General features: G+C 44.1%; 1 protein-coding gene across 3 annotated transcripts; it reads right to left on the reverse strand.

Moving 5' to 3' along the window:
• Positions 1 to 1,482: 1,482 nt before the first annotated feature.
• On the reverse strand, positions 1,483 to 27,685 carry LLGL2 (LLGL scribble cell polarity complex component 2). Of its 3 annotated transcripts, none has more exons than XM_031059985.1 (25): positions 27,582 to 27,685; positions 21,332 to 21,429; positions 20,249 to 20,330; positions 18,878 to 18,993; positions 18,159 to 18,317; positions 17,275 to 17,437; positions 16,968 to 17,100; positions 16,135 to 16,189; positions 15,800 to 15,954; positions 12,296 to 12,513; positions 11,745 to 11,812; positions 10,623 to 10,776; positions 10,421 to 10,525; positions 9,343 to 9,635; positions 8,938 to 9,091; positions 8,504 to 8,654; positions 7,701 to 7,817; positions 7,082 to 7,248; positions 6,162 to 6,426; positions 4,894 to 5,044; positions 4,314 to 4,351; positions 3,814 to 3,861; positions 3,251 to 3,293; positions 2,503 to 2,564; positions 1,483 to 2,147 (listed from the first exon to the last, which is right to left on the reverse strand). In XM_031059985.1, exons 1-25 carry the CDS (start codon positions 27,654 to 27,656, stop codon positions 2,140 to 2,142), a joined length of 3,078 nt encoding a protein of 1,025 aa, XP_030915845.1. In that variant the 5' UTR covers positions 27,657 to 27,685; the 3' UTR covers positions 1,483 to 2,139. The 3 variants fall into 3 exon arrangements, with proteins under 3 accessions (XP_030915845.1, XP_030915848.1, XP_030915846.1); XM_031059988.1 differs by lacking the exon at positions 1,483 to 2,147 and adding an exon at positions 2,980 to 3,037 and having other exon boundaries at positions 2,511 to 2,564; XM_031059986.1 differs by lacking the exons at positions 1,483 to 2,147; positions 2,503 to 2,564; positions 3,251 to 3,293; ... (5 more) ...; positions 7,701 to 7,817; positions 9,343 to 9,635 and having other exon boundaries at positions 8,512 to 8,654; positions 8,938 to 9,063; positions 10,435 to 10,525.

Consider the following 27,685-nt stretch of genomic DNA (forward strand, 5'->3'; position numbering starts at 1 on the left):
TGTTTTGTCCCTTTGCAATTTCTCCTGAATTTTAGGCACAGGAGCTCTAAAAGGATTCTTAATGTCTCTGCCCACAAGAAGTCAAGGATCTCATTCCAGTGAATCCTTCAGTTCCAAAGCTCTGCTTGAAAACAAAATATGCCATTGCACATATCCTAAACTACTCAATCCCATTTGTAGTCTGGCTTGTGCTCTGAAGAAAATAAGAAGCCTGGATTATTTTTTTTCTGTAGGTTTTGAATCTAAATACACTTTTAGGGTTTACAAAAAATGGTACCATTTTTGTGACTCTCTCACTATTCCAGTGGACCCACTGGAGTTCTCAAGTTATGTGGGTGAAAACAGGGAGAAAGTAATAAATTTCTTCTGCCCTTTCTGAGTAAGACTGTCACATTTCTTCCCCCAAGCCTGCCAACAAATAAATACTCAGAAAAGGCTTTAGAATGAGTCCATCTGTGAGGAGCAGAGAGAAGCAGCTGGGTGCACCAGGATGATGCACATGCACAGGGTCACAGCAGCTCAGAAGATGCTGATTAAACCATAATTTCCTGTAAATTTGCAGCATCAATGCCTGGCACAAGAGGTGGAAACAGCAGGACACCTCCCTGCCAGCTTCAGTCCTGCAGCAAGAGACAAGGAAATAATGAAGCAAACAGAAATAAGGAAGTGAAAACTACTTTAGAAATGGAAACTGAAAGAGATGGCTCTCTAAAACCTCATTAGCAATAAATTAGGTCTCAAAGGAGGTATTAATAATTTTAGAAGGAAGGGTGCCTGAAGCACCAGCAGAGTAACTACAAGCATTTTTCCCTGCAGAACAGAATGTGCCATCCTGGTGCTGTAGGTAAGAAAGGATTCCTCAGCCTTGCTTGGGAAGATCAAGAGGGCTCCCAAGGAGAGGCTGAAACAAGAGGGCTTCCAAGGAGAGATTTCCAAAGTGTGCCAAGGACAGCAACTCAGCTCCATTCAGGAGGATTTAGTTCTTCCTCACTGGCTGTCACAGTGCTACAAGCAAGTTACAGTAGAGAAATTTCAGAATACTTTGTTCTTTTTCTTAGCTGGAAAAAAAAAGTGCTGTTAGGTGAGGGATAAAGGAAAGAGATTTTAAAGAGAGCCAAACTGCTCTCTGCAGAGCCTCCCCAGCTTCAATTCCAAACCCACTGGCAGACAGCACAGCAGCACTGCCAGATCAATCCGGTCTCCCTCCAGTGTTATCATGCACGTTCATTCAGGACAAACCAGCAATGACCTTCCAGGGACTGTGATCTGAACCAGTGCCCTTTCCTGGCATCTCCATCCCATATGGACTGCAGGATGGTGACACAATCCCTTTGCTCCTCCCACCCACCACCTTGCTTCGCCTCCAGGAGTGCTCTTTGGCCCCCTCAGCTCAGAGGGCAGCTCCACCTTCTGCCAGGGATCTGTGGGCAATATAAAAGAAGCTGTTGAAGGACTTAGAATAGATATGAGAGGAGACAAGGATCACAAAAGGGAATTCAGAATTTTATTGCCAAAAAAAAAGCAATGTAGTGTTGAAACAAAAATCAAATTCAATTAGTTTTCCTCCAATTTGAATGGCTACAAAAATAGATTCTACCCAAATCCATAAAGCCAGTTAACAGTACCATAACAAACAAACCCCAAAATTACTCATTCAGATACCACATACAGCAGTCACAGGAATCTAGCATATATTACTTAATGTTTTTTTCTTAAAGTAAATTTCTAAATGTTTCTGTTAAACTGAAATACCCATAAGATTTTAAAAAAATATACAAAAAATAATTGTTGGAGGTAACAGTGTGCGTTTATTAAAATCCTGCACCGAGGCAGTAAAACATTTATAATTTAAAACCCAGCCCAGTAGAAAAGAGAAATGTGCAAACATTTGAATGTTAGATGTACTCAGAGGCTTGTGGTGCATCAGAGCTGGCATCCACTGCTGTCCTAAAGCAAGGCAGGCTCCAGCAGGAGAGGTCTCCAAGAGGCACTAGAGGGGAGGCAGAGGCAGGAGCACTGAGCTGCAGCTCCCCAGTCTGGCTGCTGGGAGCACTGGTGCCTGCTCCCCAGGGACGGTTTGCCCAGTCAGTAGTGTTATGGCACTCAGTCCAATGCCACGAGGTCCTCCATGAGTTCTGGTCAATCTGCTGCAGGAGGGAAGAATGCAAAAGCCATTTGAAAAGGCAGGCAGTGAAAGCTAATGAGAGCTAATGAGCTGATACACTCAGATTGCTGCTGGGAGCTCTGGCTACCTCGCCAGCTCACTCTGTGATAAGGGTAAGAGTCAGGAGCCTTCAAAGGATTTTTAGCTCTTCCTTTACCACTGGTGTAGCATGTAAGGTGCTGAACAGTGCTCACACACCACTCAGCCAGCAGATTCCCACCCTGAAAATTCAGGTCAGACTTCTGCACAAAGCATTGAAATAAGCTGAAGCTTATTAAGACATTTCATTTTACTTTCTGCTTCCTTTGGCTACGTCAAATATCTTTAGCCTCACCTACCTCCTCCATTACTTAGTCCGTGTCCTAGTGGACTTCTTGCCGAATTTTTTTCTGCATAGCTCCTGCAATGACACAAGAAGAGATTCCTTATTGCAGTGCAGTCTCATCCCATCCACTCCCAGATGCCGACAGAAGACCAGGATGAGGTAGTGTCCAGAGGAAGTGCACAGAGCAGAGCATGTCAGGCAGTCACTGATCCTTCCACACCAGCAGTTACCAATCCCACCAAGCCTCCTGTTGCAGACAGTAGTCCTTTGCCTACACTTGGTAGCCCCTGACCATCCTAGGGAGATGAGATAAAGCCCCGCAGCCGTGGTGGTAGCTCAGCTTTATTGTACAGACAGAATGGGAGCAGAGACACTGAACACATCCAAGGGACAGTGTCAAGCCAGGATTAAAACTCCAGAGTCCCATCCTTGACCAACTTAGCCCGTGTGGCCTGCCCTTAGATCAGCATGGGTTGACACAAATAGAAACCTGTATGCGAATACTCAGAGTCCTGTTCCTTGGGGATGTGGGAATGTGATCTCTCCTGCTTTTCGGAGAGAAAGAGACAAAAATTCATAAAAAACGTCAAGGGACAGCATGTGAAAGAGAACCTGCCTCTCATTATTGCCCTTTGGTAGCTTGTGGGATGCACAGGATTCCAGCAGAAGGATCCCTGCCATGAAGTGGGTATCCCCCTTCTGTCACCTCAAGCTGCCCTCCCCTGCCAGCCCATCAAGAGAAGAAGTTGGTTGATACTCACCCTCTGCCCCCCTCCAGAGTACTCTGGATCTCCTTCAGCACTTCTGGAAAGCAGAGAGTTAAAGCAGTGAGCCAAAGCAGGGGAATCTGCTTTCAGGCAGCTGCCTGACCACATTCCACCTCCCCAGTGAACAGCCTCCAGAACCTGCCTCCCACACTCAGAGGTCAGCCCTTAGATCATCACTGCCTCTCCAACCAGGATTTTACTGGGCAGGCTGGCACACAGGACTGAAGCAGTCAGTTGCCAGAGGAAATGTTGCCAATCCCTGTGTACCAGAGCCCCAAAGGAACTGTCTGTTCCAGCTGTCATCTTACACAAGTTCTATTGGAAATAAAGATCCTTCTCTTATCTCAGCAGGGAATGCAGCTCTGCAGAACAACCCCTGCCCAAGGGCATGGCTATCTGTCCAGCCCCTCATTTCCGGGGATTCAAGAAAACTCAGCATTTCTGACAGTAATTACAGATCCCTTGGAACTGGAATCCACAAAATGCCCAGCAGCTTTCTTCTTTTCCCACCCAGAAAGGCACCTTGCCCCTCAGCAGCAAGACTTCATCTCACTCACTTTCATCGTTGAGTAAGGCATGTTCCATCAGCCTCCCAGACTTCCTTTCTAAAGAAGAGTAAGAAAATTTGTTTTAGCTAACAATATTTTCCCCTTTTCCTGAAATAAGTGCAGTTTTGGAGAAATGCACAATGGAACTGGATTTTTCCCCCACTTTAAGTACTTTTTGACTTTACTGAATGCTTCACAACTAATCCTTAAAGTCTCTCACACACTGAACTGTTTCTTTCAGCAATACTAGTTTGGATAACAGAAGATCTAAATAAGTTCAGACCTTTCCTCCAGCAAACGCTGTTCTACCCTTTAAGGGAATCTTCCACATACAACTTACTTCAGAGCTATCAACTAAAATACAGTCCAGGCAGATCACAATGTTTCCCCCACATCCTTCCTTATTCTTTCCTATCTTAGGTAGAAAATATCAACTGTAGCAATAGGAAAGACATTTTGAGGTTTACACACACCATGCTATCCTCAGTACACTTATTTTTTTCACTTACCATCTTCTCCACAGTCACCTGGACTATTTCCTGGTCCCCTAAAAAAGGAGAGGAGGCAGAAAACAATTACTGATGCTGAAGAACAGGAGTGCAGAGAATTCCTGTGTGTTCTTGGCAGTTACAAGAGGCTCCAGTGCACATCAACTATGGTTTGCTGAGTGTGGGAAGGGCTTCACCACATGCTGGTGATGCAGAAGTCTGCAGGCACCACAGGACACTGCTAAACTCTTGGAATAAAAATCCTGTAGGATCTCTGTGAGTGTCACATCTACTGTTACTCACTGATGTTCCAAGAGGAGAGGAGGAACACTGGATTTCCTTTCACAGAGCAACAGCTCAGCCTCAGCACATGGGAACAAGCAAAGCAAGCCAAGGCTTTCTCTATGTTTGTGACTCCAGCTTAGGGATACCAGTTCCAAAGCTTCCTGCTTTGTCCTACCAAATGTACTCCAAGTAGGAAAACCATCAGGGCGAAGGTTACATTTCCTGATGCCACCCCCTCTGTGGATGTTAACTTCAAAGGGGTTTTCTTTCCTCCCTGCTCAGACACAGTCATGTGCAAGAGTGTTACAGACATCACCTGGATTTCCTTGCAGCATTCTCTGTGCCAGGCTTGTGCACGTGGTTGTTGCTTGTCACTTCTGGCATGTCCACGATGCACCGCGGCTCCACCAACCATTTGGTGGAAAGGGAAAACCTCTCAAACTCCGACGGCGAGATCAGATAGAAACCTGCAGGGGATTGGGAATTGATAAGAGCAATTCTCAGCAAACAGTTCCAGAACCAAAGGGGATCCTAAAAAAGAACAGATCTAGGCATGATCTGTGTTTGGCAGAAAGGGTTTGCTTTTCCTTCTCTCTAAGCAAGGAGGGATCACTGAGGAAGAAATTACCCCAGCTCTCCTCTGGTTAGCCTAGAGACTGTGCAATTTAAGGTTATGCTGAGACATAATTCTGTTGTCCTGTGCTGACAGTTGGGGAAAACAGCACACAAAGATGCAAAAAATGAACTGGAAAGCAGCAATCCATCTTCAGCAACCACAGGATCCCAGTTTTGCAATGTGAGTGCTGAGACACAGGCATTTGAAAAGGCAGGCAGTGAAAGCCATTTTCAGGCTGGAGGCACAGTGGAGCCATTTCCCAGAGCCTGCTGTTTAGAGAGCCATTCACCCACACCAGACAAGAGGAGGGTGGCCAGGTGGAAGTTATCTAAGGGGCATAACCAAGCTGAAAACCACTATTCACTCCTGTATTCATTAACAGTAATGGAATAAACTCACTCCTAACTCATGTGCTGGTACCTGTTGGCAGCTGGTACTGCCCAGAAACACACAATGAACACATTTCTGAAACAGTCTCATATGGAGGGGCTTGATAGCTGGCTTGTAAGCAAAGCAGACTTAATAGAAGAAATAACAATTGATGATTTTTGAGTGTATTTATAGCAAAAAAGAAGATAAGGCTGTTAGCATAGAAACAGATTAGAAAAGATACATGAAAATTTTTGTAAACTAGACACGTGCATGAGTAGATGTATATATGTGCTTTATTAAATTTCTGTAAAGCTTTTGTTAATTATATTGACACAAATTGCTTTGCATTAATAAATATAATAAGTTATTGTGATGTAGTTAAAAACTTAAGATTATGCTTTGTTAAAAGTATGTAAGTTAGAAAACATGCAAAATAAAAACTTTGTTTTTAAACACAAATCATGTATACATATGTCACATCCAACCTAACAATAACAGCCTCACATGTGTACACAGCCAGCTAAAAACCACGAAGCTGTTTTCCCATTGTCTCAAGCACACAACAAGAGGGAGGATCTGGGAGAAGCCCACCTCACCTTGGCCGTATTTGGTGAAGACGCAGGAGGCAATGCCACTGACATCCTCCTTGCGGATGCAGGGGTAGCGGATCTGCAGCTTGAGGAAGGGCAGGGAGATGATCTGGATGTCTCCCAGGTTGGTCAGCACTGCCAGGTCGTTCTCACTGTAATCATCAGTCTTGCAGCTGCCAAAGTTGGCAACTGTCACCTTCCGTACCCTGCAGCCCTCCAGGGCTGTCAGCTTGAGCTTCAGTTTGGAGCTGACCTTGGGCAGCGTGAAGACCTGTCACAGAAATGAGACACTGACAGCTCTTCCTGCACAAAGCAGCTCCCCAGGACATCTGCTGCTCCCTCCCTGGATAATGTTTCCATTCACAGGGAATGCACACAGGTGTAACCAGAGGCAATCCCCTGCTCATGGCATGAGAACGAATCAACCACAGGCAGTGTGAAAATGTCTTTCTATTCTGACATCAGTTTTACCCTTCAGGCTATAACCACACTTCTCCCCCATTTTTTCAAAACTCTTCCTTATTTGGCTACAAATTAACACAGAAAGAGAACAGGGTTTGAGTTAGTGTGCGAAACAAGAAACTTTTAAGCTACTTTACAAAAATACCTACAAAATTCCTGCTTCTGCACTAACAACAGAAAAGCTCTTACCCAAAAGCAGAAGCAGCCTTGTCCAAAGAGTAAAATGTAATACAGGCATAAAGTTTCTATATTCAGCATGTGCAGTGCTATCCTGAACATCATTTTGCCAGCACACACCTGATTTATGGACTGTACCAAACTGAAGTGCTGTCCCAGGGCTGTTCTTCAAGTACAGGAGAACAAGCACTCCCAAGAGTTCTCTCTCCACTGAGCAGTGCCCAGTGCTTTAGCAGATTTCATGCACAATTCATAGGCACCTCCCTCCCTCAATAGGTGACACTCACCTTAAATTGCTCTTCAGACACCACCAGCAGCTGGTGGCTGCCTTGCATATCAGGACTCTTGGAAAGGTCATGTGCTACTTCTAGAGGTTCTGGGAGGGGAGTGCTGCGTCCATCCAACACAAGTATCCCCACCACAGGAGCCCTGTGCATCAGCTGAATCTCTTTGGCTAGACAGGTGAGATAAGAAGGAAAAACAAACAGAAAAAACAAACAGGAGTCTAGTCAGAAACATTGTTAGAAACTCCTTCACACCCTCTCAGCACTGGAGACCTACATACTGTGGTTATAGAAATGCTGCCTATAAAGATTTGGTAGTTGAGGAGCATTAGGGCATTCTGACTGGAGTGATGTGTGTTGAACAGAAACCATTGTTACATAAAAACAGGCCCAGCTGTCAGAAAAAGGGACACGTGCAGCAAGGGTTGATGGCAAACTTCAGTGACAGCTGACACAAATTTATATTTGTGAGTAGGAAATGAGGCTGAGGCACATCAAGCAGTGCTGGAGCTCCAGTTCAGCTGCTGCAGTGAGCATTGCTTAGCTCAGACACTGCCACACTTGGTTCCAATCACTGATAAGCAGCACTAACTGAGTGACCCTGCTTTTACAAGGCACTTACCCTGCTCTGCCCTCACAGGCTCATCCATCCTCCTCTCAGCTGGAGGAACACGTAAACAGAAAGCATAGACTGTCCCTCCATTGGTGCCAGCCCACAGGGACGGGCAGTGCCGGGAGCCTGGAGTGACAAAAAAGCCCATGAGCAAGGCACCATCCATGACATAACAGCTTTCCCTGGCTATACAAAACCTCCCTTTGTTTGCACCCTAAATATCTTTATATTAGGGGAGACCTGCCAGGCACAAACTACAAGTTTTTAACATTCTTTTCCCAATACATATCCACCAGCAACCCTTAAAAAGGGCACTGCACCTGAGCAAAGGCAAAAGTACCACCACATGAACCACCATAATTGCTGTTATGTGTCCAGTTTTCACACATGTATATCACAGATGAGCAGAGTAAACTTATGCATGCTATCAGTTTGGGCTCTGATCATAACCAGCCACCACATTCACTAAAATTAAAAGGCTTTGCTGGAGACAGGGGTGAACTTCAAAGGAATGAGAGAAGGAAAAGTTTATACTAGAAAGTCAGATGCCAATACAGCATATTTGAAAATCATACATAAAGACTTGATTCAAAGATGAATGGCCACTTGCCTTGGATTAGCCAGCAGCCCAGAATGGATAAATAACAATTCTACATGACAACATATGCTCTTGTTCTGTATCAGTTTTTCAGCACAGCACAAAGTAGGACACAGGAGGTGCCGAGTTTTCCTGGCAGTAAATCCTAATACACTCCTTGGCAGAAGCAGTAAAAACCCATTTGGAAGAAGAGAGAGATGTTTTTCCTACTCACTGTCTCTCAGGAAGGTATCAGCAAAATACAGGGTTCGCACAAAGCCAGTGAAAGAATCTTCTGCCGAGCGCGCTTCGATCTTGCGCTGGACTGGAGCCAGCTCCATCTCCTGCAACACGTCCTGGTCAAACTTGGCATTTGCTTCTTGCACCTTCACAGGTGAGGAGACACTGTCAGTCAGGGATAGACACAGCAGGGAGAGAGAGGGAGCGTGGCAGCAATAGAAAGGCACACGAGTGAACTTGTCCTCTCAACTGATCTTTTCTAAAAATGTGCCTGTTTTTATCTGATAGAGCAGCATCAGAAATTGCCATCTTTCCCTCATACCAATAGCTATTGATCTGACAGCAGGGCTGAGACCACCTCCTGCTCTGGGCAGTCTCAGCAGGCTCCAAGCTGCAAACAGACAGACCCCAAAAAGGTGAAGCCCTCACCTCAGAAGCATTCCCACCACCTCCTCTCCGCTTCCTACTGGACACACGGCTTCTTCTGATCCGCCGGAACGACTGACGCAGGGACTTCTTCAAGGATTTCACCCGAGACAGGGGACCTTCTAAGGCCAGCTGGTCACTGGGATGCAGTGTGCACCTGGAAGAGGGAGACAGTGGTCACTTTCTACTGGGTGGCAGTCACTCCCAGGAGTCCAACAGGATACACACAAATGTTGGAACATGGTTATATATTCTGGAAGATCTTCAAGGGTGGAGAAAAAAGAAGCAGAGCTTCTTGCTACAGTGACAGCTCTTGAGAAATCACTTTTCACACCTTGCTTTGTTAGTAATTCCAGGTCATCATTAACATAAGGATTACCACAGACCCCCTGGAAAGATGACACTTACTTGACAAAGACCAGTCGCTTCTGCTGATGGTCAAAAAGCCCAAACCCATGACTGGTGCCAAAGGCCACAAGCCTCCACTCTGAGTGCAGGGCCAAAGACGTGACCACAGCTGGTGGCTGACACTGGACAAGGACAAATGGCTGAAAACCAGCTTCAAATCGAACAGGCCCATCTCGAGTTTTGAGCTTCTCGTGACCTTTCCATCGATAGCCCTCTTGGTCCTGCAGGAGATCTGCTTCAGCATGGTCCACCACATGTTCTGCATCCTCATCATTCAGTTCCATCACCAGCACCTGAAAGGAAAAGAACAACCTTTGCTGCAGCTTTTGCTGTGCAGGTAGATCTCCAAGCTGCAGCCCTTCCCTACAGCTGCCAAACTACAGCACCTCTCAGGGCAGATAAATAACAGCAGAAAATGTCTAAAACCAACTCGAGAAAGCAGAAAATCCCAGAATGGTTTGGGTTGGAAGGCACCTTAAAGATCACCTAGTTCTAACCCCTGCCATGCACAGGGACACCTTTTCTGGTCAGAGCTCCATCCACCCTGACCTTAAACACCTTCAGGGATGGGGCATCCACAACTTCTCCAGGCAACCTGCTACAGTGCCTCACCACCCTCACAGCAAAGAAGTTCTTCCTATCTAATATCTAATCTAAACCTCCTCTTTGCTTGAAGCCACTCCCCCTTATTCTGTCATTCCAGAACCTTTTAAGTAGTCTCTATCCATGCTTCTTGTAGGTTCTGTCAGGTACCAGGGTGAAATTAGGTGACCCCAAATCTTCCCTTCTCCAGTCTGAACAATCCCAATTCTCTCAGCCTTTCTATGCAGCAGAGCTGCTCTATCCCTCTAAAGAACTTGGTGGCCTCCTCTGGACTAACTCCATCTCCATGTCCTCCCTGTGCTGGATGCATTGCTCAAAGTGGGGCCTCACCAGAGCAGGGTTCCATTAATCATTTCCAGAAAACAGATCCATTTACCATGACAGAAATGAGCATTTTGCATTTTATCAGATCTCCAGATTACACTGAAACCTGCAATGAAAACAATGTTTATGTTGATTGTTCATATTCCAGTACCTGTCCTGCTGTACCAGCTACAGCCAAGTATCCACTGTATTTACACAGGTAGATCTTCTGGATCCCAAGTCTTGGATCATCACTGTAAGGATCAAAGGTACCAACCTAGGCAAGAGAACAGAGAGGGGCTGGTCTTTAACTGGGGCAGGAATCAGAGCTCCCCAGGTTTTCAGGAAGCTTCTACCAGCAGCAGCTCTCTCACCTTGCGGAGTGGAGGCCATTCGTCCTCCCCCAGGGTGTTCATGTTGTCATTGGGATCAGCATCTGTCAGGAACACTCTCACTGTGCTCAGCTTATAAAGGAGGTGCAAGCAGACACCAGAGGCATCCCAAAACCTCACTGTGCCATCCTCATGCCTGAGGGGGAGGATACAAGAACACACATCACACAAGAGAACAGCACATGGAAGGTGAAACAGAGGGAAAATACAGAATCAAAAAAAAAACAAACCACAAAGAGAAAGTTTTTTGACTTCTTGTGTATTTTTTGGTTTAGGTTGTTGGGTTTCTTTAATTCAGGTGTTCTTGGTGATCTGACACGATTACATTAAGATGTAATGGTGTCAGATCACCATTACATCTTAATGTATTTAAGATTATGCCAAAAAGATATGGAAAAGGCAAAAAGCTTCGCATATAGAAGGAAAAACTCAACCAGGCAAAAATAATGTTACAGCAAGGGAAGGGGAATTTTTTTTTTTAAAAAATCAAGCTTTAATCTTAGTTCTCCAGGTGAAAATTTGCAACAGTCTCCCAACACAAGGGTAGAAGCTTCTAACATGCTCCATCAAGAATGCAATCTGAGGAACAGCCCCAGAAACTCTCAAAAGTGCTTTGAAAAGAAAATGGCAGATTTTTATGCAATGAGACAATCTCTTGCTAGCTACTTCCAACTCTTAGCTAGATCTGTTCATGCTGATCAAAGCAGACAGGAGTCCAAGCTAACCTCTATTTTAAGATTCAAAGTGTAAGGTAGAGGGGAAAATGCTTCAAAACATGAAAGATTAAGCTTCATTTTAACACTGCTGCCTTTGAACCAGGCTGGATTAGTGCCTGCACTCCTACACACTTTGGGAGTAGGGGCAATGGATAACACATCAAAACTAAAAATCAGCCACTTTCTGGGTTATCTGTGGACATCATGACCTGTTTGCTCAGAAGCAGCAAAATAAATTGGCTTTACAAAGCCAGCAGAGAAGCTGCACTGTAAAGCTGCAGTCTCTGCCCTGAAAGATGAGCAGACCTTAACTCCATAGCAAAATCTCAGTCAGTGGAAAAAGGGGAACTGGAAAGGGCTCCCTGATGGTTCTCAGGTCAGCACCTACCCTGTTAGCAGCAAGTCCCTCTGTGGAGGATCTGGAGCGATGTTGGTGCCACCATCAATTGGCCACGGCTACAAACAGAGTAAGAGAAGAGTGTGACTGCCTAGGCAGTGACAGTGTGGAGAGAACATACAGTCAGCATGAGGGCATGAACTCCAGTGCAAGTAGCAGTGAAACAGTCCACACTGTCAGCTTTTGTTGGGATTAGATGTCCCCATTCTGACACCAACTGTGCCTTTTAGAAGGTGTTCACATTTCCCTGAAAAGCTTCATGGTTTTACATGAGAACTTTGTTACCACCGACAGCTGGGAACACTCAGACCTCCCCTCTGGCTGGTCAAAGCTTGAAAAATATCACATTTTAATTCCCCAGTGTAACTGTACTGCTTTGGGAAAAGGCCTCTCTTGACCCTGTTAAGAGGCAGGACAGTGTCTGCTGGGGCTGAACCCTCTGCAGATCATCAGCAACACAGACCACCCACGCCATGGGCAGTCACACTGACCTGAACACGTGGGAACACAGGGGGACACACGGGGGGACACAGCTGCCATACCATACTGGAGTAGTGAATGTTCTGCTTGCTCCCAGCGCTGATAATCCTCTCCCAGAGCTTGAGAGGGATGTTGGAGACGTGGTGAGAGCAGGTGATGGCTGAGCAGTGCAGGGAGGCCAGGTATGGAGGGTGCACTGCTGGCCAGCCTGCACTTTTCAAGTCTATGACCACGAGCTCTTCTTCTGCCAGCACCACCAGGGCAGAGGGGTCATCAAATTCTGCAGAAACAACATTCATTGAGTCTGACAGAACTGACCAGCCAAGGTCAGTGCAAACAAGCTTCCTGTAAGGCTGCTTTAAAAACTGTAATCGCACACCTCCACATCAACATTTTTATTGGAAAAAACCTTAAATGCTTCTGTGTTAACTGGGCCTATTGAGTATGAATGGATCTAAAGACACTCACAGATTTACTGCAAATGTTTCTTTATATCACTCCTGGGACTGTGACAGTGACTTTTATTAGACTCCGTTGCAGAATATAAAATTTGCTAACAACAATGGCTAAATAACACAATGTTCATACTTACTACTGTAACAGCCAGAATTCCAAGACTTTACCTGCAGCTAATTAACAGCACTGGGTGGAAAGACATGCATACACCCCAGCAGTGACCCATTTAGTGCTGTGTTAGGACCACAGTCCATCCAGGCTAAGCTGCTTAAACATGCTAATGCCTTGGGTTCTGCAGAATGCTTCTCTGCTTGAACTGACAAGTATTTACAATTCAACTCTTTTCATTTTCTCTTCTTATATGTTGTGACACATCCTCTAAAGTTTCTTTTTAAAGATGTGTACATCATCTAATAATTCTTATGTGCATTAGGAACAACTACAAAAGAAATATGTTAATGCAACTTGACTGGTGACATCTGACACAAACAAGAATTATAACTCAGCATACAATGGACAAACCTGAGCGAAAAAAATTTAGTCTACAAGGACATTATTGCAGCAAGGTTGACGAGTCAGCCACAGCAGCAAACTGGTGGGGAAAACCAAAACCACAGACCAGTTGGCAGCAGTGACAATTAACACAGCTACAGAAATCTGAGTGAATATAAAGCTGGATTGGGGTTGATCAACACTGAGCCATTAGCAAACTACCAAAGAGCTTTTCCCTGACCTTCCCTCCTAAACTGTACTTTTACCTCCCTCCTTCACTTGGTTGATTAACCTGGTGTACACTTGCAAGAAGGCACATACCAACACTGTTCACTCAGCAAAATTAAATTCAAGTAGTTAGTACTTGGCATCACTAGTGAGGCACCCCAAGTTTCACCTCTGACTAGGCCCAGCCACAACACATCACTAATTAGTTCAGTTTCATCAGGAAAAAAAATGTTTTCTATTCAATTTTACTTTGCTTTCCTATGTACCATCATTTGCAGTTGCCCACAGGACTTCACAATAAAACTAATAATATCATCCCTGTACTGTAACAGCCCTGCAGTTTACTGTTGCCAACATTAACCAAAAGTGCTCTGTTTTAACAATTTTCTTCTCTGCAAAAACACACATCTGAGCTCATTTCTTGTGGCAAGAATCTATTTTAAGTTGCTGAAGTAGCACACAGAGTAAAATTTGTCATGATTGCCACACACTCACCCACCTAACTAAAATAAAAAAAAAGAAACAGGAAGGGCTGGCCTTTTTAAACACTGTTTCCACAGCATATTCAGGGTAGTGAAAAGTCACCAGCTACGACCATGCTGCAATGCATGAGCTTTGTGCTTATTAAATAAAGTGGCTTTGGTATACAATTAATACCTTGGTATTGCCATTGCAGGGAAGACTGCTTAAGGGCAAACAAGGCAAGCTATGTAGATCCACAAAGCTTAAGCAATCAGCCACAAGGAAGCTTGTCAACCACAGAAACCTCATTTTATTGTAAAAAACTTCCTCATCTGACTGCAACAGTTTCAGTTTCCTGTAGTAGCTCCTGTCTGACCCCACCAGCAGTGGTGTTAACTGGATAATTCAATTATTGGTAAGTAAAAATATAAAGCCTGTTTGTTCAGTTATTTCATCCTAAAGGATTTCTAATCATATCCAGAACCTGAACTCTAAGCAGTCCAACTCTGATGTAAAAAACTCAGATTTCTTTCATTGTTAATACTTTTGTTCCATCACCCAGAATCTCCACTCTGACAATTTCATAGAAAGCAAAAGAGTCTCCTTCCTTAACACCAAAAGGTATTGAACTCGAAGTATGAAACAGTGCCCAGTGCCCCAAGTTTATCAGCACTGTGAGCTTGAAGATTTAGACCTGTAGGTTCTGCACACTTGGAAGATGCTTAGAAAGGGCAGTGCTGTGCAGAGAAAATCAGCAACAGACACACACAGGTACTTCTGCTCAGCTACACTGACTTCTCTGCTCTCTTTTCAGTGACCTGAGAGAGTCTGTTAAGATCTAGGAAGACAGGCAAGAGGGAATCCAAAAGCTGGTTTTTTCTGCCTCTTTTCCCAAGATATTTCTCCCCTGGCTCTGTGCTCTGCTTCCCAGAACAGGCTGGAGGGATCCAACCTGCACTGACAGACCAGGATGTGGAGCTGTGGCTGCCACCACCCTCCTGGCAGGACACAGGACAAATTGGGTTGGAAACCAGTCTAGCAGGCAAATCAGAGACTAGAAAGCCTGAGAAGATCTAGTAACAGAAGATTTACTTACAAGCTCCTAAACAATTTGCAGTTTAGTCTGATCCTGCACATTTTTGGAGCTTGAAATAGCATTTTATACTCAGTTACTCCAAGTTAACCAGAAGCAAGAACTACACCAGCATTAAACAAAGAGTTATTGGGGAAAACCCTTTACAGTTTCATGAAAAGGAAGAATGTACAGTTACTGCAGAAGTAAAGGCAAGAAAGCTCTTCAACAGAAGCAAGAATCTGACAAGCTCTACACAATTCCAGGAATGAGAACTATTCAGTTTACATTCGGGTTCACCAGCAGTAAGGAAATTAAGTTCTCCATATACTGACCCTTGGTTCTATGTCACCCTTTGCTGATTTGTTACCCAAAGCTCCAGACACAAATCCAGGTACTAATTAAAAGAAGCAGTGTCTCAGTGGGAGTAAATTCTGGTTTTAATTATTAGCCTCCTTTGAAGTGCTGTTTCCAAACAACAATATTCAGATCCTCATTCCACGACCTGGTTACGTCCAATGTCCAGCTTAAACAGATAGAAGCTTAAGAGATCTTTTCTCATTAACAGAACAGCCTAATTTTTTTGAGGAATGTATGGCATTTGTAACCAGCCCTGTATTAACACCAGTATTTCACATTTCACTTTTAAATGGGAATCTTTCACAGCTGGATTCAATCTTAAGGGTCTCTGCCAAACAAAATCACAGAAATGATTCTGTGATTCTCTACTGAAGTCTCAGAAACTCCCCAAACAACTGACCTCCTTATCACATTTCATATGCTATTTATACCAGGCAGATTGCCACACACGTACACAGCTACCCTAATTCCTCAGTAATGCCCTTCCATCACATACCTGCAGCAGGATCTGAACTGAAGATTATGAAGAAGTCTATCACCCGTGAGGTGAAGTCAAAGGCTGTCTGCTGGCTGCCGTGGATAACAGAGATACTGTGCCGGTCCCCGTAGCTGGCCCGAGGCATTCCTCCTTGGAATATTATGTAAGGAAGCCTTGAGAGAAAGAAAGAGTTAAAGTGGACTGTGCTGAAATAAGGAGCAAGAAAAAATTTAAAGAAATGTCAAAGAAAGTTTGACAACAAGTTCTTACAATGTTACTCTAAAGGGTTCATGTGACACTGCACGCTGCACCCTTCGAATAGGTGAGACTGAAGGGATACACCACAAACTCACCCATTTTTTGTTGTCTGCCAGTAGATCTTGGAGATGGCCTTGCAAGGAAAAGGACCTGAGAAAACAGAGTTATTTGCTACAATTCAAGAAGTGCATCTTTACATCAGAAGCTGCTGTTTCTGCTTCAGCCAGGTCATCTCACCCTCCACCCCAAGGGGAGCCACCTAAATTAGTAGGAGCCAGCACCACCAGACCGAGCCACATCAGACAAGTCTTCTGGGACACACTGACCACAGACCTCCACAGCAAAACACAGCTTAGGCTTGGGGGCAGTTCCAAACCATGCTGCTGATGGCTACCAGGGAGTGGAACTGCTGTTGGAGGAGCTGATTAACTAGAAAGGATTGCTAAAATCACAGCCATTCCTGAAACTAATATAAAGTGATAGAGCTTTAAAAGCTTCTCTGCACTCAAAAGGTGAGGTCATCTCCATTTGATGGTTTCCAGCAAATCAGAAGCTTCATTTAATCACTGCTCAGGTCAACAAAAAATACACTCAGCTCACTATTAATTACACAGGATCCAAGCAACTCCTGCATAACAAGACACCAGCTAAAACAAAGAGCTGAATCACCAACACCCTTCTTCATAAGGGGCACTAATATTGTCAAGACTTGCTCTCCATGGTCAGGACAGATTTCAACAATGCAAAGGAGTTTCAAATCCAAGAGAAAATCTGGGCTGAAATCCCTTAGTTGAGGCTTACAAGCCATTCAAGAGGCACCTCTGCATTCCGCCATTAAACACTAGGGAGAATTGTGACTTGAATATCCTACACAAGCTCAGAATTAGAGTTTGGACAAATACACAACAGTTAAACCTCACTTACTGACCATAAGGCACAGTGTTCTCCAGAGGCTCTGCCTGCCTGTTGTCACTGGATACTGGCCACTGGCTGTAACTTCCATCGTAGTGACAACTAATGAATTTACTGCCATCCCTCTGCCAGTAGAGGTTCTCCAGTTGCTGAAAAGAAAGCCATACAAATGACTGCTCACCAGAGAGCTGTTATCTCCCCAAAACAACCTGTTCTTACTAAAAAAGCAGCTTTGTCAGGCTGTCCCTGCACCTGCTTTGTCTTCAGAGTGCCAGTGAGAGCCCTTCCTGCCCTGCCGAACTGACTCTGGATTGAATCAATACCTGGCTGCCCAGGAAATGGTGTGTTGCTTTGTTATTCTGCAGGTCCCAGAGGACAATCAAGCCCCTGCTGTATCCAATTAGGATCTGTTCAGGGTTCTTAGGATGCTCCCGAAGGGCTTCCACCAGTTCACAGGAGCGCCTGTTGCAGTTATCTTCTGGTATCCTGCAGGAGCAGAAGAGAAAAGAGAAGCTGATTCCAAGTACAGCCTCAAAGGACTGTAATAAAAGGTGCAAGAACGAGAAATTAAGCAACAAAGTTGAAACAGTTGATCCCACAAATCCTTCAAGCAGCAGAAATATCTTATGGGAGACATCACATCAGGCCTACCACATGGACATGCACCTAGTCCTGCTTTCTTCAGGGAAAGGCTGGGGTTTACAATGAATTCCAGGACTGCATCCCAGGACTGTAAAGACAGTTTGAACCACCCACCCTATTCTCTTACAGAATAAAGGTAAGATGGAAATGTCAGTAGGAGAAGTGAAGTAGGACAGTTTTCAGCAGCACTCAGCAGAGTGATAAAAACTCCATTTGAACAAAGCAGCACCAGATGTTCTGCCAGTGGTTGAAAAAAATAAATGTGCAATTACAGCTAAACAAAATATTTTTTTTTCTAAAACTAAACACAAGGGCTAGGGCCCAAGGTTTGCAGATTCACCCCAAGTGAACATGCTCTATCTCCACAGTAACAACACCAGGCTGGACCAGGACAGAAATTGTTACTTAACACACACCAGGACCAAAAGTTACTTTCATGAGAGCCAGGCAGATATGGACAATGCTTAGCACAACAGTGAGGCCCCAGTACATAATCTGGGGTGACATTTTAACAAAGGATGTGTCTGGTAATGGGATTCCACATCTTGTTTGCTCACTCACTCACCGCTGCAGCACGGCCTCGGGGGCGATGGTCCTGTCCTCCAGCACTCGGAACGAGGGCAGCTCCACCACAAAGATGTTGCCACTCTCTGTGCCCAGGTACAGCACTTCCCGTGAGGAATGGGGAAGCACAGCTGTTACCTGGGTGGCACTTGGTGGGGAGCTGGGGATGCAAAGAGACTCTTGTTACTGAATTTGGGAGAGTTAACAACATAACAGGGACATTTATCAGTGTCACTTGTTTTGGAGGCATGATTTTTTTTTAAAAAGGAAAACATCAGCTTTAAGACAAATTATGTAAGAAATTTTTGACAAGTGCATGGAGAAAGAACCAGACACCTTTTTTCAGAACCCTCTCTAAGTGTTCCTAAAAATAGCTCACCTAAAACTGGCAAGATCCACTCAAACTAAAACCACAACAGAATTTCAAAGCCTGACTTAAGGCATGGTTAGATTTACCTAACCTTAAGATTAACAGCTCCTTTACTCACAGCAGTGAATGCACAATATTTTAAAATATGTCACCCTTTGCACTGGTTGAGCACGTTTAAAAGCTGTTCTCCCATGCCCCAGCCAGCTCTTGGTTGGTTTCCATGGATGCCCTTTGAATGGATTCAGAGGAGTGGCAGGCTGTAAGAACTGGACAGGCTCTAGCTTAAACAACAGCAGAATTTTCTGGCTTGCCTATCCCCAGACCAGCTGCAAGCCCCTGCTGTGCCTTACCCAGGTGGCCCTTTGAGGGTGAAGCGATGCTCCTCCCGCAGCTCGGATGTTCCTCCGTGCTGCTTCAGGCTCCAGAGGTGCAAGCTGTTATCATCCAGCAGGGTCACCAGCTGGCACTGCAAAATCACACAACTTGCTTTTTTCAGAATGCCAGTATTAAATATAACACAGTAAATTTAGCAGTAGATTTGCTGCTGTTCATAATTCCCTGCTAAAACAGGACTGGGGAGCTGGTTCAGTTTTTTATGGCAGTGGACAAACACTGCAGCAATGAGTGGGGGGTGGAGGGAGACAAGAAGTAGCCTAGAGGCTAAAAACCCTGTTACAAAGGCACAGGTTATCACTGAGGGGGATGACAAGGATTTAGGCTCCTGAAGAAGATCAACCTGTGCTGTAAAGCCCAGCCATGCAGCTGCAGGCTGTATCTCACCTCCTCCTGGCTCAGCACAGGTTTGCTGAACACACCCCAGCTTTGGGTGGGGCTGATATACTCTGCTACACCACAGTCCTCACATTCTTCATGTCCAACCTCATTCTGAGGGTTGTGTCAGAATCCTTTTATGAGCCCAGCCCTGCTGGCTGGATGTTCAAATTGAAGCATTTTACCTGCTGCAGCCACACCTGGTGCAACACTCCCCATGGGAGTTTCAGTTTATACCATTAGTTCAGCAAACAGACACCCAAAACCGCCTCAAGAATTAAATCCCTCTCATAAAGAGGCCACTTGTGCTACACTGGGGGCATCAGGGAACAAAGTCTGCAACTAAGACAGCAGTCTGGACAGTCAAGGGAAAGTGGTTAGACAGCCACCAGACATTTGGAAAATTCTGCTTTCCTATTTTTAGAGCGTGGCAATAACTGTTCAGCAATCCCCAGGAGCAAGAGTCAATACCCCCAAACACAAAGGCAACAAACCTAGCAGCAGATGAGGTCAGCAGTGCTGTTCTGAGCTCCTGAAAATAATTAAATCAGCTCAGCAGCAGCTCCTGGTCTGTCTGTTGTGCAAAGGAAAGACTTCTCAGTCCTACTGAAAAAATAGGGGCTGCAAAAGGAAAAGGAAGTTTTTGCTTCTGCAGCAGATTGCCTGAACTATCCTGGCCTTATTACCATTCCCAGGATGTTACTGGAGATAAATGAGTAACAGTTATGAACAATAAAGCTACTCTTTAGTTTAAAGCTTCTCTTCTAGTTTTACTGAGAATCTCCACAGCAACAAGCATTGCTGATAGCACAAAATACACTGGGATAAACATTCCCAACCAAGCAGCATTTGAATATACTTGGTAATAGGAGCCCAGATCCCTGGAATAAAATCAACACCTGTTTAGGAGAGATCTACATAAGTCACAGAGGTACTGAAAATGCACTTACCTGATCAGGTATAAAGTGAATCTGCATTACAGTGTTGTTTTCTTCATGTAAACCCATGAACTCCACCCCGGGAGCCCCATATCTGATGAGTTTGTTGAGGATCTACAGTATTAAAGGTGACCCACAGCTACAATTAATTGATAAGAAGCTTGCTAGCAAGCAAGACAAAAAGAGATTAGTTTGAAACCATGTTTTATTGTTGGTGAGCTGGCCTGCAAAGAATCAATGCAAATCTACTTTTGATTTTACATGCTTGTAAAATTTGCAGGCTGTGCTCACTGTGGAGAACAGGGAAGTTCACTTCTTCCTTCAGTATATGCAGAAGAGGTGCCTGGACCCTGTTTTTTCTCAGGGATGTTCAGTGGTTTCCCAGACACTACAATCCTGCTTAACTAATTTGTAACCAGGAGACAGATGGCAACTGCCTGCATGTGGAGTCCAGCCTCTGAGCACAAACAACACCAGCAATAAATGATTAAGCTGGCAGAGACAGCACCAACTTTTCCTTTCTGGGCTGGGTGACCCGCCTGTTTTACAGCTCATCCAACTGGTCTCTGCCATGAGAATTATCTCACACACACAAAAATCAGACTGGACGTCATTAGCTACAAAAAATAAATTACCACCTTCAGTGTTTAGGTCTTTAATTCCTGGATGGTCAAAAACTCAGGAAGTAGAAAGCATTTCTGACTTCAGCTTTAACCTTTGAAATAGAATTGCTTTAGGAAAAAAAAAAAAAAAGAAAAGGAACCCTGCCCCAAATATTTAAACAACCCTGGAATTTACAATGTGAAGGATTGCTAAACTTAGGCCAGATCTAGTCTGACCTTCTGCATAGCAAGAGCAGAGTCTTGTTTAATATATCTGCATCAGCTCAGCTCCTGTTGGAGCAGTAGCTCAGCTCTTGGAAAGATAACCTCACACTGATCAGACCAAAATCACTCCAAACCCTGGCAAACTGTTTCAGTGTTCCAGTTACCCTTGCTTGCAAATTCATACTTAATCTAACTTTTGAAGTGTCTTCAAAGCTGCACTAATTCTGCTGAGGTTCGAGAACTCTCACCCAAGGTGTTCAAAGGATACAATTTGATGGCTCCTGATCGTGTCCCAATGGCCATGAGACGGAGAAATGGGCTGTAGCCCAGGGCACTGGGCTGGTGGGGAAATCCATGTTCCACAGTCTGGGGGAGAGAAGGAAAAATCATGATCAGCAGCAGCTTGTTTCATGGGCATTGTTGGGCAGAAATTCAACATGGCATGGCAGTCTGAAATACAGCACTTAATGGCAGCTTTTTCTGCTGAAAAAGGTGTTCAAACCTTTTTGATTTGCTGAACAACAGCCTAATGATGAATGTGTGCCAAGAATCCCTGGCTCCACAGCCAGGATATCCAGAAGTGTAACAGAAATGAAAGAGAAATATTCTGAAAACAGTAGCCTGAGCAGCTCTTGATGTTAAGATTATAAATAACTCTGCATAAGCACAGCTTAGTCAGTCAATACAGCACACTCCATCACTCCACATCAGCTGCACTTCTGTAAACCAACTGCTCAGCACAATTTCAAAGTCTGACACAAATACTGTGCACTGTAAGACCAGCTTTATCTGCCAAATTCCACAGAGGTCAGCCTTCCTGACCTCTTTTTGGTGACTGACATGAAGAAATAGTGCAAAGCAATGCAGAGCTACGAGCGAACATCAGTGCTCATCAAGGAAACTAAACAGATTTCCTATGAGCAGCCAGGAAAACTAATGTAATCCACATCCATTTTCCAGAGGGAACAGGAGGAACACTGGAGTTTAATGAGAGCAGGAGCCTGCTAGGCCACCTCAGAGTAATTCAAAGCCATTTGGGACTAAAAATGTCACTGTCATGGGGAGCAGTACGGCTTGGCCCTGGTGGCTTCCCTAAAGTACAACTTACAACTGCTCCAGGAGGGAGATTCGGAGCATCTGTACACACCACACTGATGCATTTACACACCAGGGAATAACATCCTGCCATACTTACAGGATGCCACCAAGCTGCTTAGAAAATAGCTCACTGATGTTTTCAGAAGTGCTAATGCACGGCTCTTATCCTGGTTTAGGCAAAACCAGTATGCACCAAGACACAGGTAAAGAGGACTGGTGTGCCCACAGATTAATAGGCAAGATTAAGAGGGATGCTTCCTGGAAAACACTGATCCTTAGAGGCTCAACTTCTGGAAAATACCTTCTTCTAAGGCAAGCTGGCCAGCTACAGAATAGGAACTCATTACACTCACTACTGAAAAATAAATAAATAAAAAGCAGAGAACTCTCCATCTACAGCATTTGCACCTCACTCTCATTCTCATTTCCATCATGTCTGAAGCAAAGCTACCACATCACTTAAGTTTTAAGCTTTATTCAGCCTAAAAGTAACACCTGGACTTTATTTCCTGCATAATGATTTCCCAACTTAATCCCCTGCACGAGAATCAAATGGAGCTGGTTTCATTTCCGTGGTCAGGCCATAGCCCGAGGTGCCCCAGCTGCTGCAGAGCACTTTAATGTCCTGCTCAAAGACACAGCATAGGAGGATCCAGCTGACTCCAAAGTCTGCCAGTTTGCTTTGGTTTTACCCGTTTGATCACAATTCCTAAGCTGCAAGAAAAGACCTCCCTTCTCTAAATACTGGGTATCCCAGCCTGAGGTTCTCTTAAGGGAAGACGAGCCTCTTTAGAAGATGAAACTGAAAATATTGGAGCATTTCCCAATTTTCTGCTTGCCAACTCATTAGGCTGAGCGAAACAGTGATAGTAATTTTTTTACCTTTTATAGGTAGTAAGCCAAGATTAGTACTACAAGCTCCAAGACCTCTGAGTTTACTCCCTTTTTTGATAACTTAATCTCCAGCCTTAGCTCTTCATATTCTAAGAAGGTAATTTAAGTGTTAGGTTTGCATTATTAAAAACAGATTTTGAGAAGTCAATCTTTTTACTGTCACCCTTGATGCTGCTGCTAACCAACCTTTGCATAGCTACATATATAAAACTTCCTACAGAAGGCTATACGAAATTGGGAATTTATCAATGGACTCAGAAGTGAAACAGGGCAGTTTCCTAACCCAGAACAGGCAGAGAGGAATTCCTCTGCACTGTGATAGCTACTGAGGCAACACAGAAAAGCTTCCTAATTGTCAAAGTTGTGGGAGTATAAAGCTATGGCGCAAAATTCTGGGAAGAAGATCCAAGGTAACGTTATCTTAACAATAAATCAGACATTTAAATGAATCAGGTGTAGCACAGGCAATAAACACCATTCCACTCTCACCCAAAACAAAGTGAGGAACTTGTTACGGAGACACCAGTGTAACTCCCCCAGATAGTTTTAGTTTCAACTTGTTCACAGTCACTGCACTGTCATGATATCAGCACAACCAGGTGCAATTTTCAGTGACACATCAATTAGAAACTGTGATTATTCTAAGATTTCATCCAGCCCAAAAGATAAAGCTTTAGCCACAACTCTCAGAAAACCATGACTTATACAATACTGCACTGCCTGTTAGGAAGCTGTCAACATCAGCCTTAATACTGGCCTAATTAGATCCTGGGTTTGATGTCTTAATTTGTAAACACATTAGACAAGTCAATAAAAGCTTTAATTTTCAAGTATGAGACCTATGAACTGCACAACCAAGTGTGTATGATTCAGTAATAATAATAGGAGGGTGATTTTTTTCTCCTCCCGGTTTTCATTCGACCAAAAATTTGAAGCACCCCCCATTCCACAGACAAATTTGCAAAAGGGAAATATCAGTAACAACCACAGTGTGCTACACAACTGCTCGTGGAGAGCAGTAAATGTACTGAAGGTTTCTGGTAGCTCTGAATCTTCAACCAAGATGCCCATAAGATGCAACAAAGATAACTCTCTCTGATGTCATTTGTTTCCACAGCTGGGCAGTAAAGGCTTCAGGGTGGCTTTTGGGCTGCATTTGACACCACCAGGGTCAGGCATTCACGTTCACTGTCCCGATTACCCAGATCTCTTCCTTGTACTTATTTGCACCCAGTTGTTAAATCACATCAAGGCAGCTTTGGGCTGCCCTCCCTCGCTCCCCTCATCAGCTTTCATCAGCCAGTCCTTTCACCTGCCCAGCAGGTAAACGCAGCAAGGGGGAGAGAGGGGGGCAGGAGGCAGCAGAGGTTACAATGGAGCCTTTCAGCAGAGCTGAAATAAGAAACCGGAGTGCCCACAATGTGCCCTCCTTCTCAAAAGGGCCTTTGTTTCCATAGGGAAAGGTAGGAGCTTTTTCTTGTCCTCTACAGATTTGTCAGACTCAAGCAGGCCTGGTGTCAGCAGCACTGACAGAAATGCTTCGTGTCAGTCGTATTTACTGCAGGAAAAACGTGGCCAAACTGAACAGTTGTTCCCAGCCCACACTAAAGCTGCGCTGATGAAATTCAGCTCTGTCTTCCTCCTTTCACTTGTCTCTGCTTCTCCTCTCAGATTGTTTTATGACAGAGCAGAGACAAACCCAACCACAGGCAATACAAGCCCTGTCCCTTTGTTAATTCAGCTTTTGAAGAAACAATGAAGCCCGTATGTGCTAACTCCACTTTGCTTAGACACTAATTCAGATTTCAGGTAAGGTCTCCATCACACCCATCAGCAAAGGGGCAGGAAGGCTGAAAACAGGGGAAAAACCATGAAGCCATAAATTAAATGCAATGCTCCCAGTTGGGTAACATTCAGCTGTAAGACAGGCTGGTTCACCTGTGTGTTACCCATCATCTAGTCTGACAATGCCAGCCTGAACATGTTTCTTCTGCAGGGCTTGGACTGAGCCAAAGGCATCCAAATACTACTTCCAAAAGCAGGATAAACTCAAAGAAGTAGACTGCCAAGTCCACATACCTTATCCTTCATTCTATCCACTGAGCTAAAAACAGATTCTTGCAACAGGTACACACAAGTATGGGAAGTTCTTACTCATACAGAGAAACAGATATGCAAAGCTAAGTGACTAGCAGAATTTAGGAAGGTGTTTTTTGAAACAAACACAACTTTGAAGACAGTTTGAAGTGCTAGTCCAGTCATCAATCAGTCCTTCAAAACCATCTGGATCACCCCTTATGCAAAACAGAAATGCAAGAGAGAAGCAGTAAGAAGATCACAGCCTATTTATACCTGACAGAGTAAACAAACAAACAAAAATCCATCACCAACAATTAAATAGACTTTCTAAATCGAAGTCCATTCTAGGTCAGTGTGGTCAAATACATTCCACTACACTAACACTAAATCTGTGAGGCACCATGCATTTGTGTTCAACAACTTCAGTGTAAAATGAGGGCAGGAATCCCCAGCACCTTTCAGGTGCAGACCTTGCCTTTAGTCATGGTCTGCATCACACACTGAAGAGGTGCAAATCCACCGTGCAATTTCTCTGATCAGCAACTTTACAGGCCCACAAAATATTTCCCAAGCAGGTTCTTAACCAGAAGTCTTTCAAAGACCTCAAATAACAAGTGTTTAAAAACCTGCTTACCAGCACTAATGTGCTTGCTCTAATAGCACATTAGACCAGGACAGCCTTGGCACACAAAGCCCTGTGATTCTTGGCTCCTTGAAGCCACAACCTTCAACAGCTCCAAATTAAGGTCTGACTTTCCCAGATTTTCTCAGTCTACCTAGCTGTGAGTAGATGTTTACTGGATCAAAGGGTAGAAGCTTTCAAATGACCCATTATCTCTAGAAATACTGGAATGGGAGACACAAGACTTGGGAAAAAAAATCCCCTCACTTTTATGCAAGAAAAAAGTAGAGTGTAAAAGATTCTGGTATAATGTTCATTCCCTTCTGATTCTTATTAGAAAAGAACAAGTTACTGTGGCTTAAAGGTGCAAATGAATTTTACAAGGCCTTTAATTACCAAGCTGTTAATGAGAGTAAACATTAGGAAGTGTCCAAAGTAGTTGTCTCCCTAGAAACAAGATGTCATATTTACCTTCAGGACTGAATCAAATGGAGTCACAAATCCTGATGTCAGCTTCTAATATATTTGGAAGTTTCCCTCTGCTGCAAAAGCTACCTCTTTCAACCCTGTTTTACATTATCCAAATTAGTGTGTCTCTGGCAGGTAAAGCTTAGCCAAACATTCTCATAAGAGAAAGGCATATTCAAGGAAGAGCCATCCCTAAAATACCAGAGTTTTTCCAAGGTACATATAATTTTAAATGCTTATAAGCAACTCTGACCCATCTCTGGGACATCTTTTCTGAAGCTGACATTGCATTTAGCCAGATGCAAACAACTCAAACCTGGTCTGCATTCACTGACTTTTCTACTGCATCTGCACTAGGATTTCCTGGTGGTAGCAGGCAGAAAACAGACCCGAAGCACTCTTGAGTTCCTTTGTCTCCCCAATGGCAGGGAGGTATGCATGGAATTGGTGTGCTTAGTACCGATTACATTAAATCATTTATCTCAAATATCCTCAGTTCCACTTCAAGTATCCATCTACAGTACAATTACAATGAATCAAGGAGGTTATTTCCTAGGCTGATTTCATTTATCCATTTCACTTTTCAGCAAAATTCCATTTAAACCTTGGAAACACAAAACCTACAAATACGTTTCTGCTCCCCAAAGAAAGTGTAAGTAGCCATTAGCCTAGCCATGATTTAATACTAGGCATTTTCAAAGATAAAAACATTATGCTCCTGGCCAGAGCTCAAAAGAAAAAGTGTTGGATAGATAGCACAGCCATTGCAATTTCTTCTTCACAGAGGGAAGGAAAAAATCTAGAAACAGATTCAGACTAAGATAATAGTAAATTGATTATTAATGGCCATTGTGCTGCCTAGGTGATAGCCCAGCCTTTTAAATGCACATTTAAAAGCAGGGGTACACTTGTAAATCCAAAGGATAATCAGGGACAAAGAACTCTGGCTGCAGCTGCATCACAAGCTGTGGCTCATGTGTATCTTTAGAAAAATGTTTATTTTCCTAACAAGGACTACCTATAACAGAGACAGTTCCAGCACATAGCAGGACAAGTGACAGACCACTCAGAGGACAGAAAAGCTGCTGTGAAGATCTCTTCTTTCAGCAAGTGCCACTCAAGAGCATCAAAATATCCTTCCTTTTAAAAAAGGAGAGAGAATTGAGAACATGCCCAGGACCTTAAAGGAAACTACTCAGGCACATTGGGGGAGAAAAAGGCAGAACTAAAAAGAGAACAAACCAGCACCTCTCCTAAATTTAACTTTTCCACCCACACTCAAGTGGTTTTTCACTCCTTTTGCAGGATGCAGTGGCTCAGGACAGATTTGCCCTGCAGCCTGAGGAAAGCCCCGTACCTTGTTGAACTGGAAAAGGTCGCGCTTGAGCCTCTCTCGCACTGGATCGTGTCCGGGTCTTAAGAACCTTCTCATCTTCCTCGCTGTAGTATCTTGGCAACAAA

Source organism: Geospiza fortis, unplaced genomic scaffold (assembly GCF_000277835.1).
Source record: "Geospiza fortis unplaced genomic scaffold, GeoFor_1.0 scaffold244, whole genome shotgun sequence".
Lineage (NCBI taxonomy): Eukaryota > Metazoa > Chordata > Aves > Passeriformes > Thraupidae > Geospiza > Geospiza fortis.

Bases quoted from the DNA above. Each gene is read 5' to 3' on its own strand.
- LLGL2 (XM_031059988.1), bottom strand. From the start codon at position 27,656: ATGAGAAGGTTCTTAAGACCCGGACACGATCCAGTGCGAGAGAGGCTC. The intron at 16,190-16,967 runs GTCAGTAAGTGA...CTGTTTTCTCAG, and splicing joins GGAGAACACTGTGCCTTATG to GTCCTTTTCCTTGCAAGGCC. The intron at 10,526-10,622 runs GTGAGAGAGCTG...TCTCTTGCCTAG, and splicing joins AATGGCCTCCACTCCGCAAG to GTTGGTACCTTTGATCCTTA.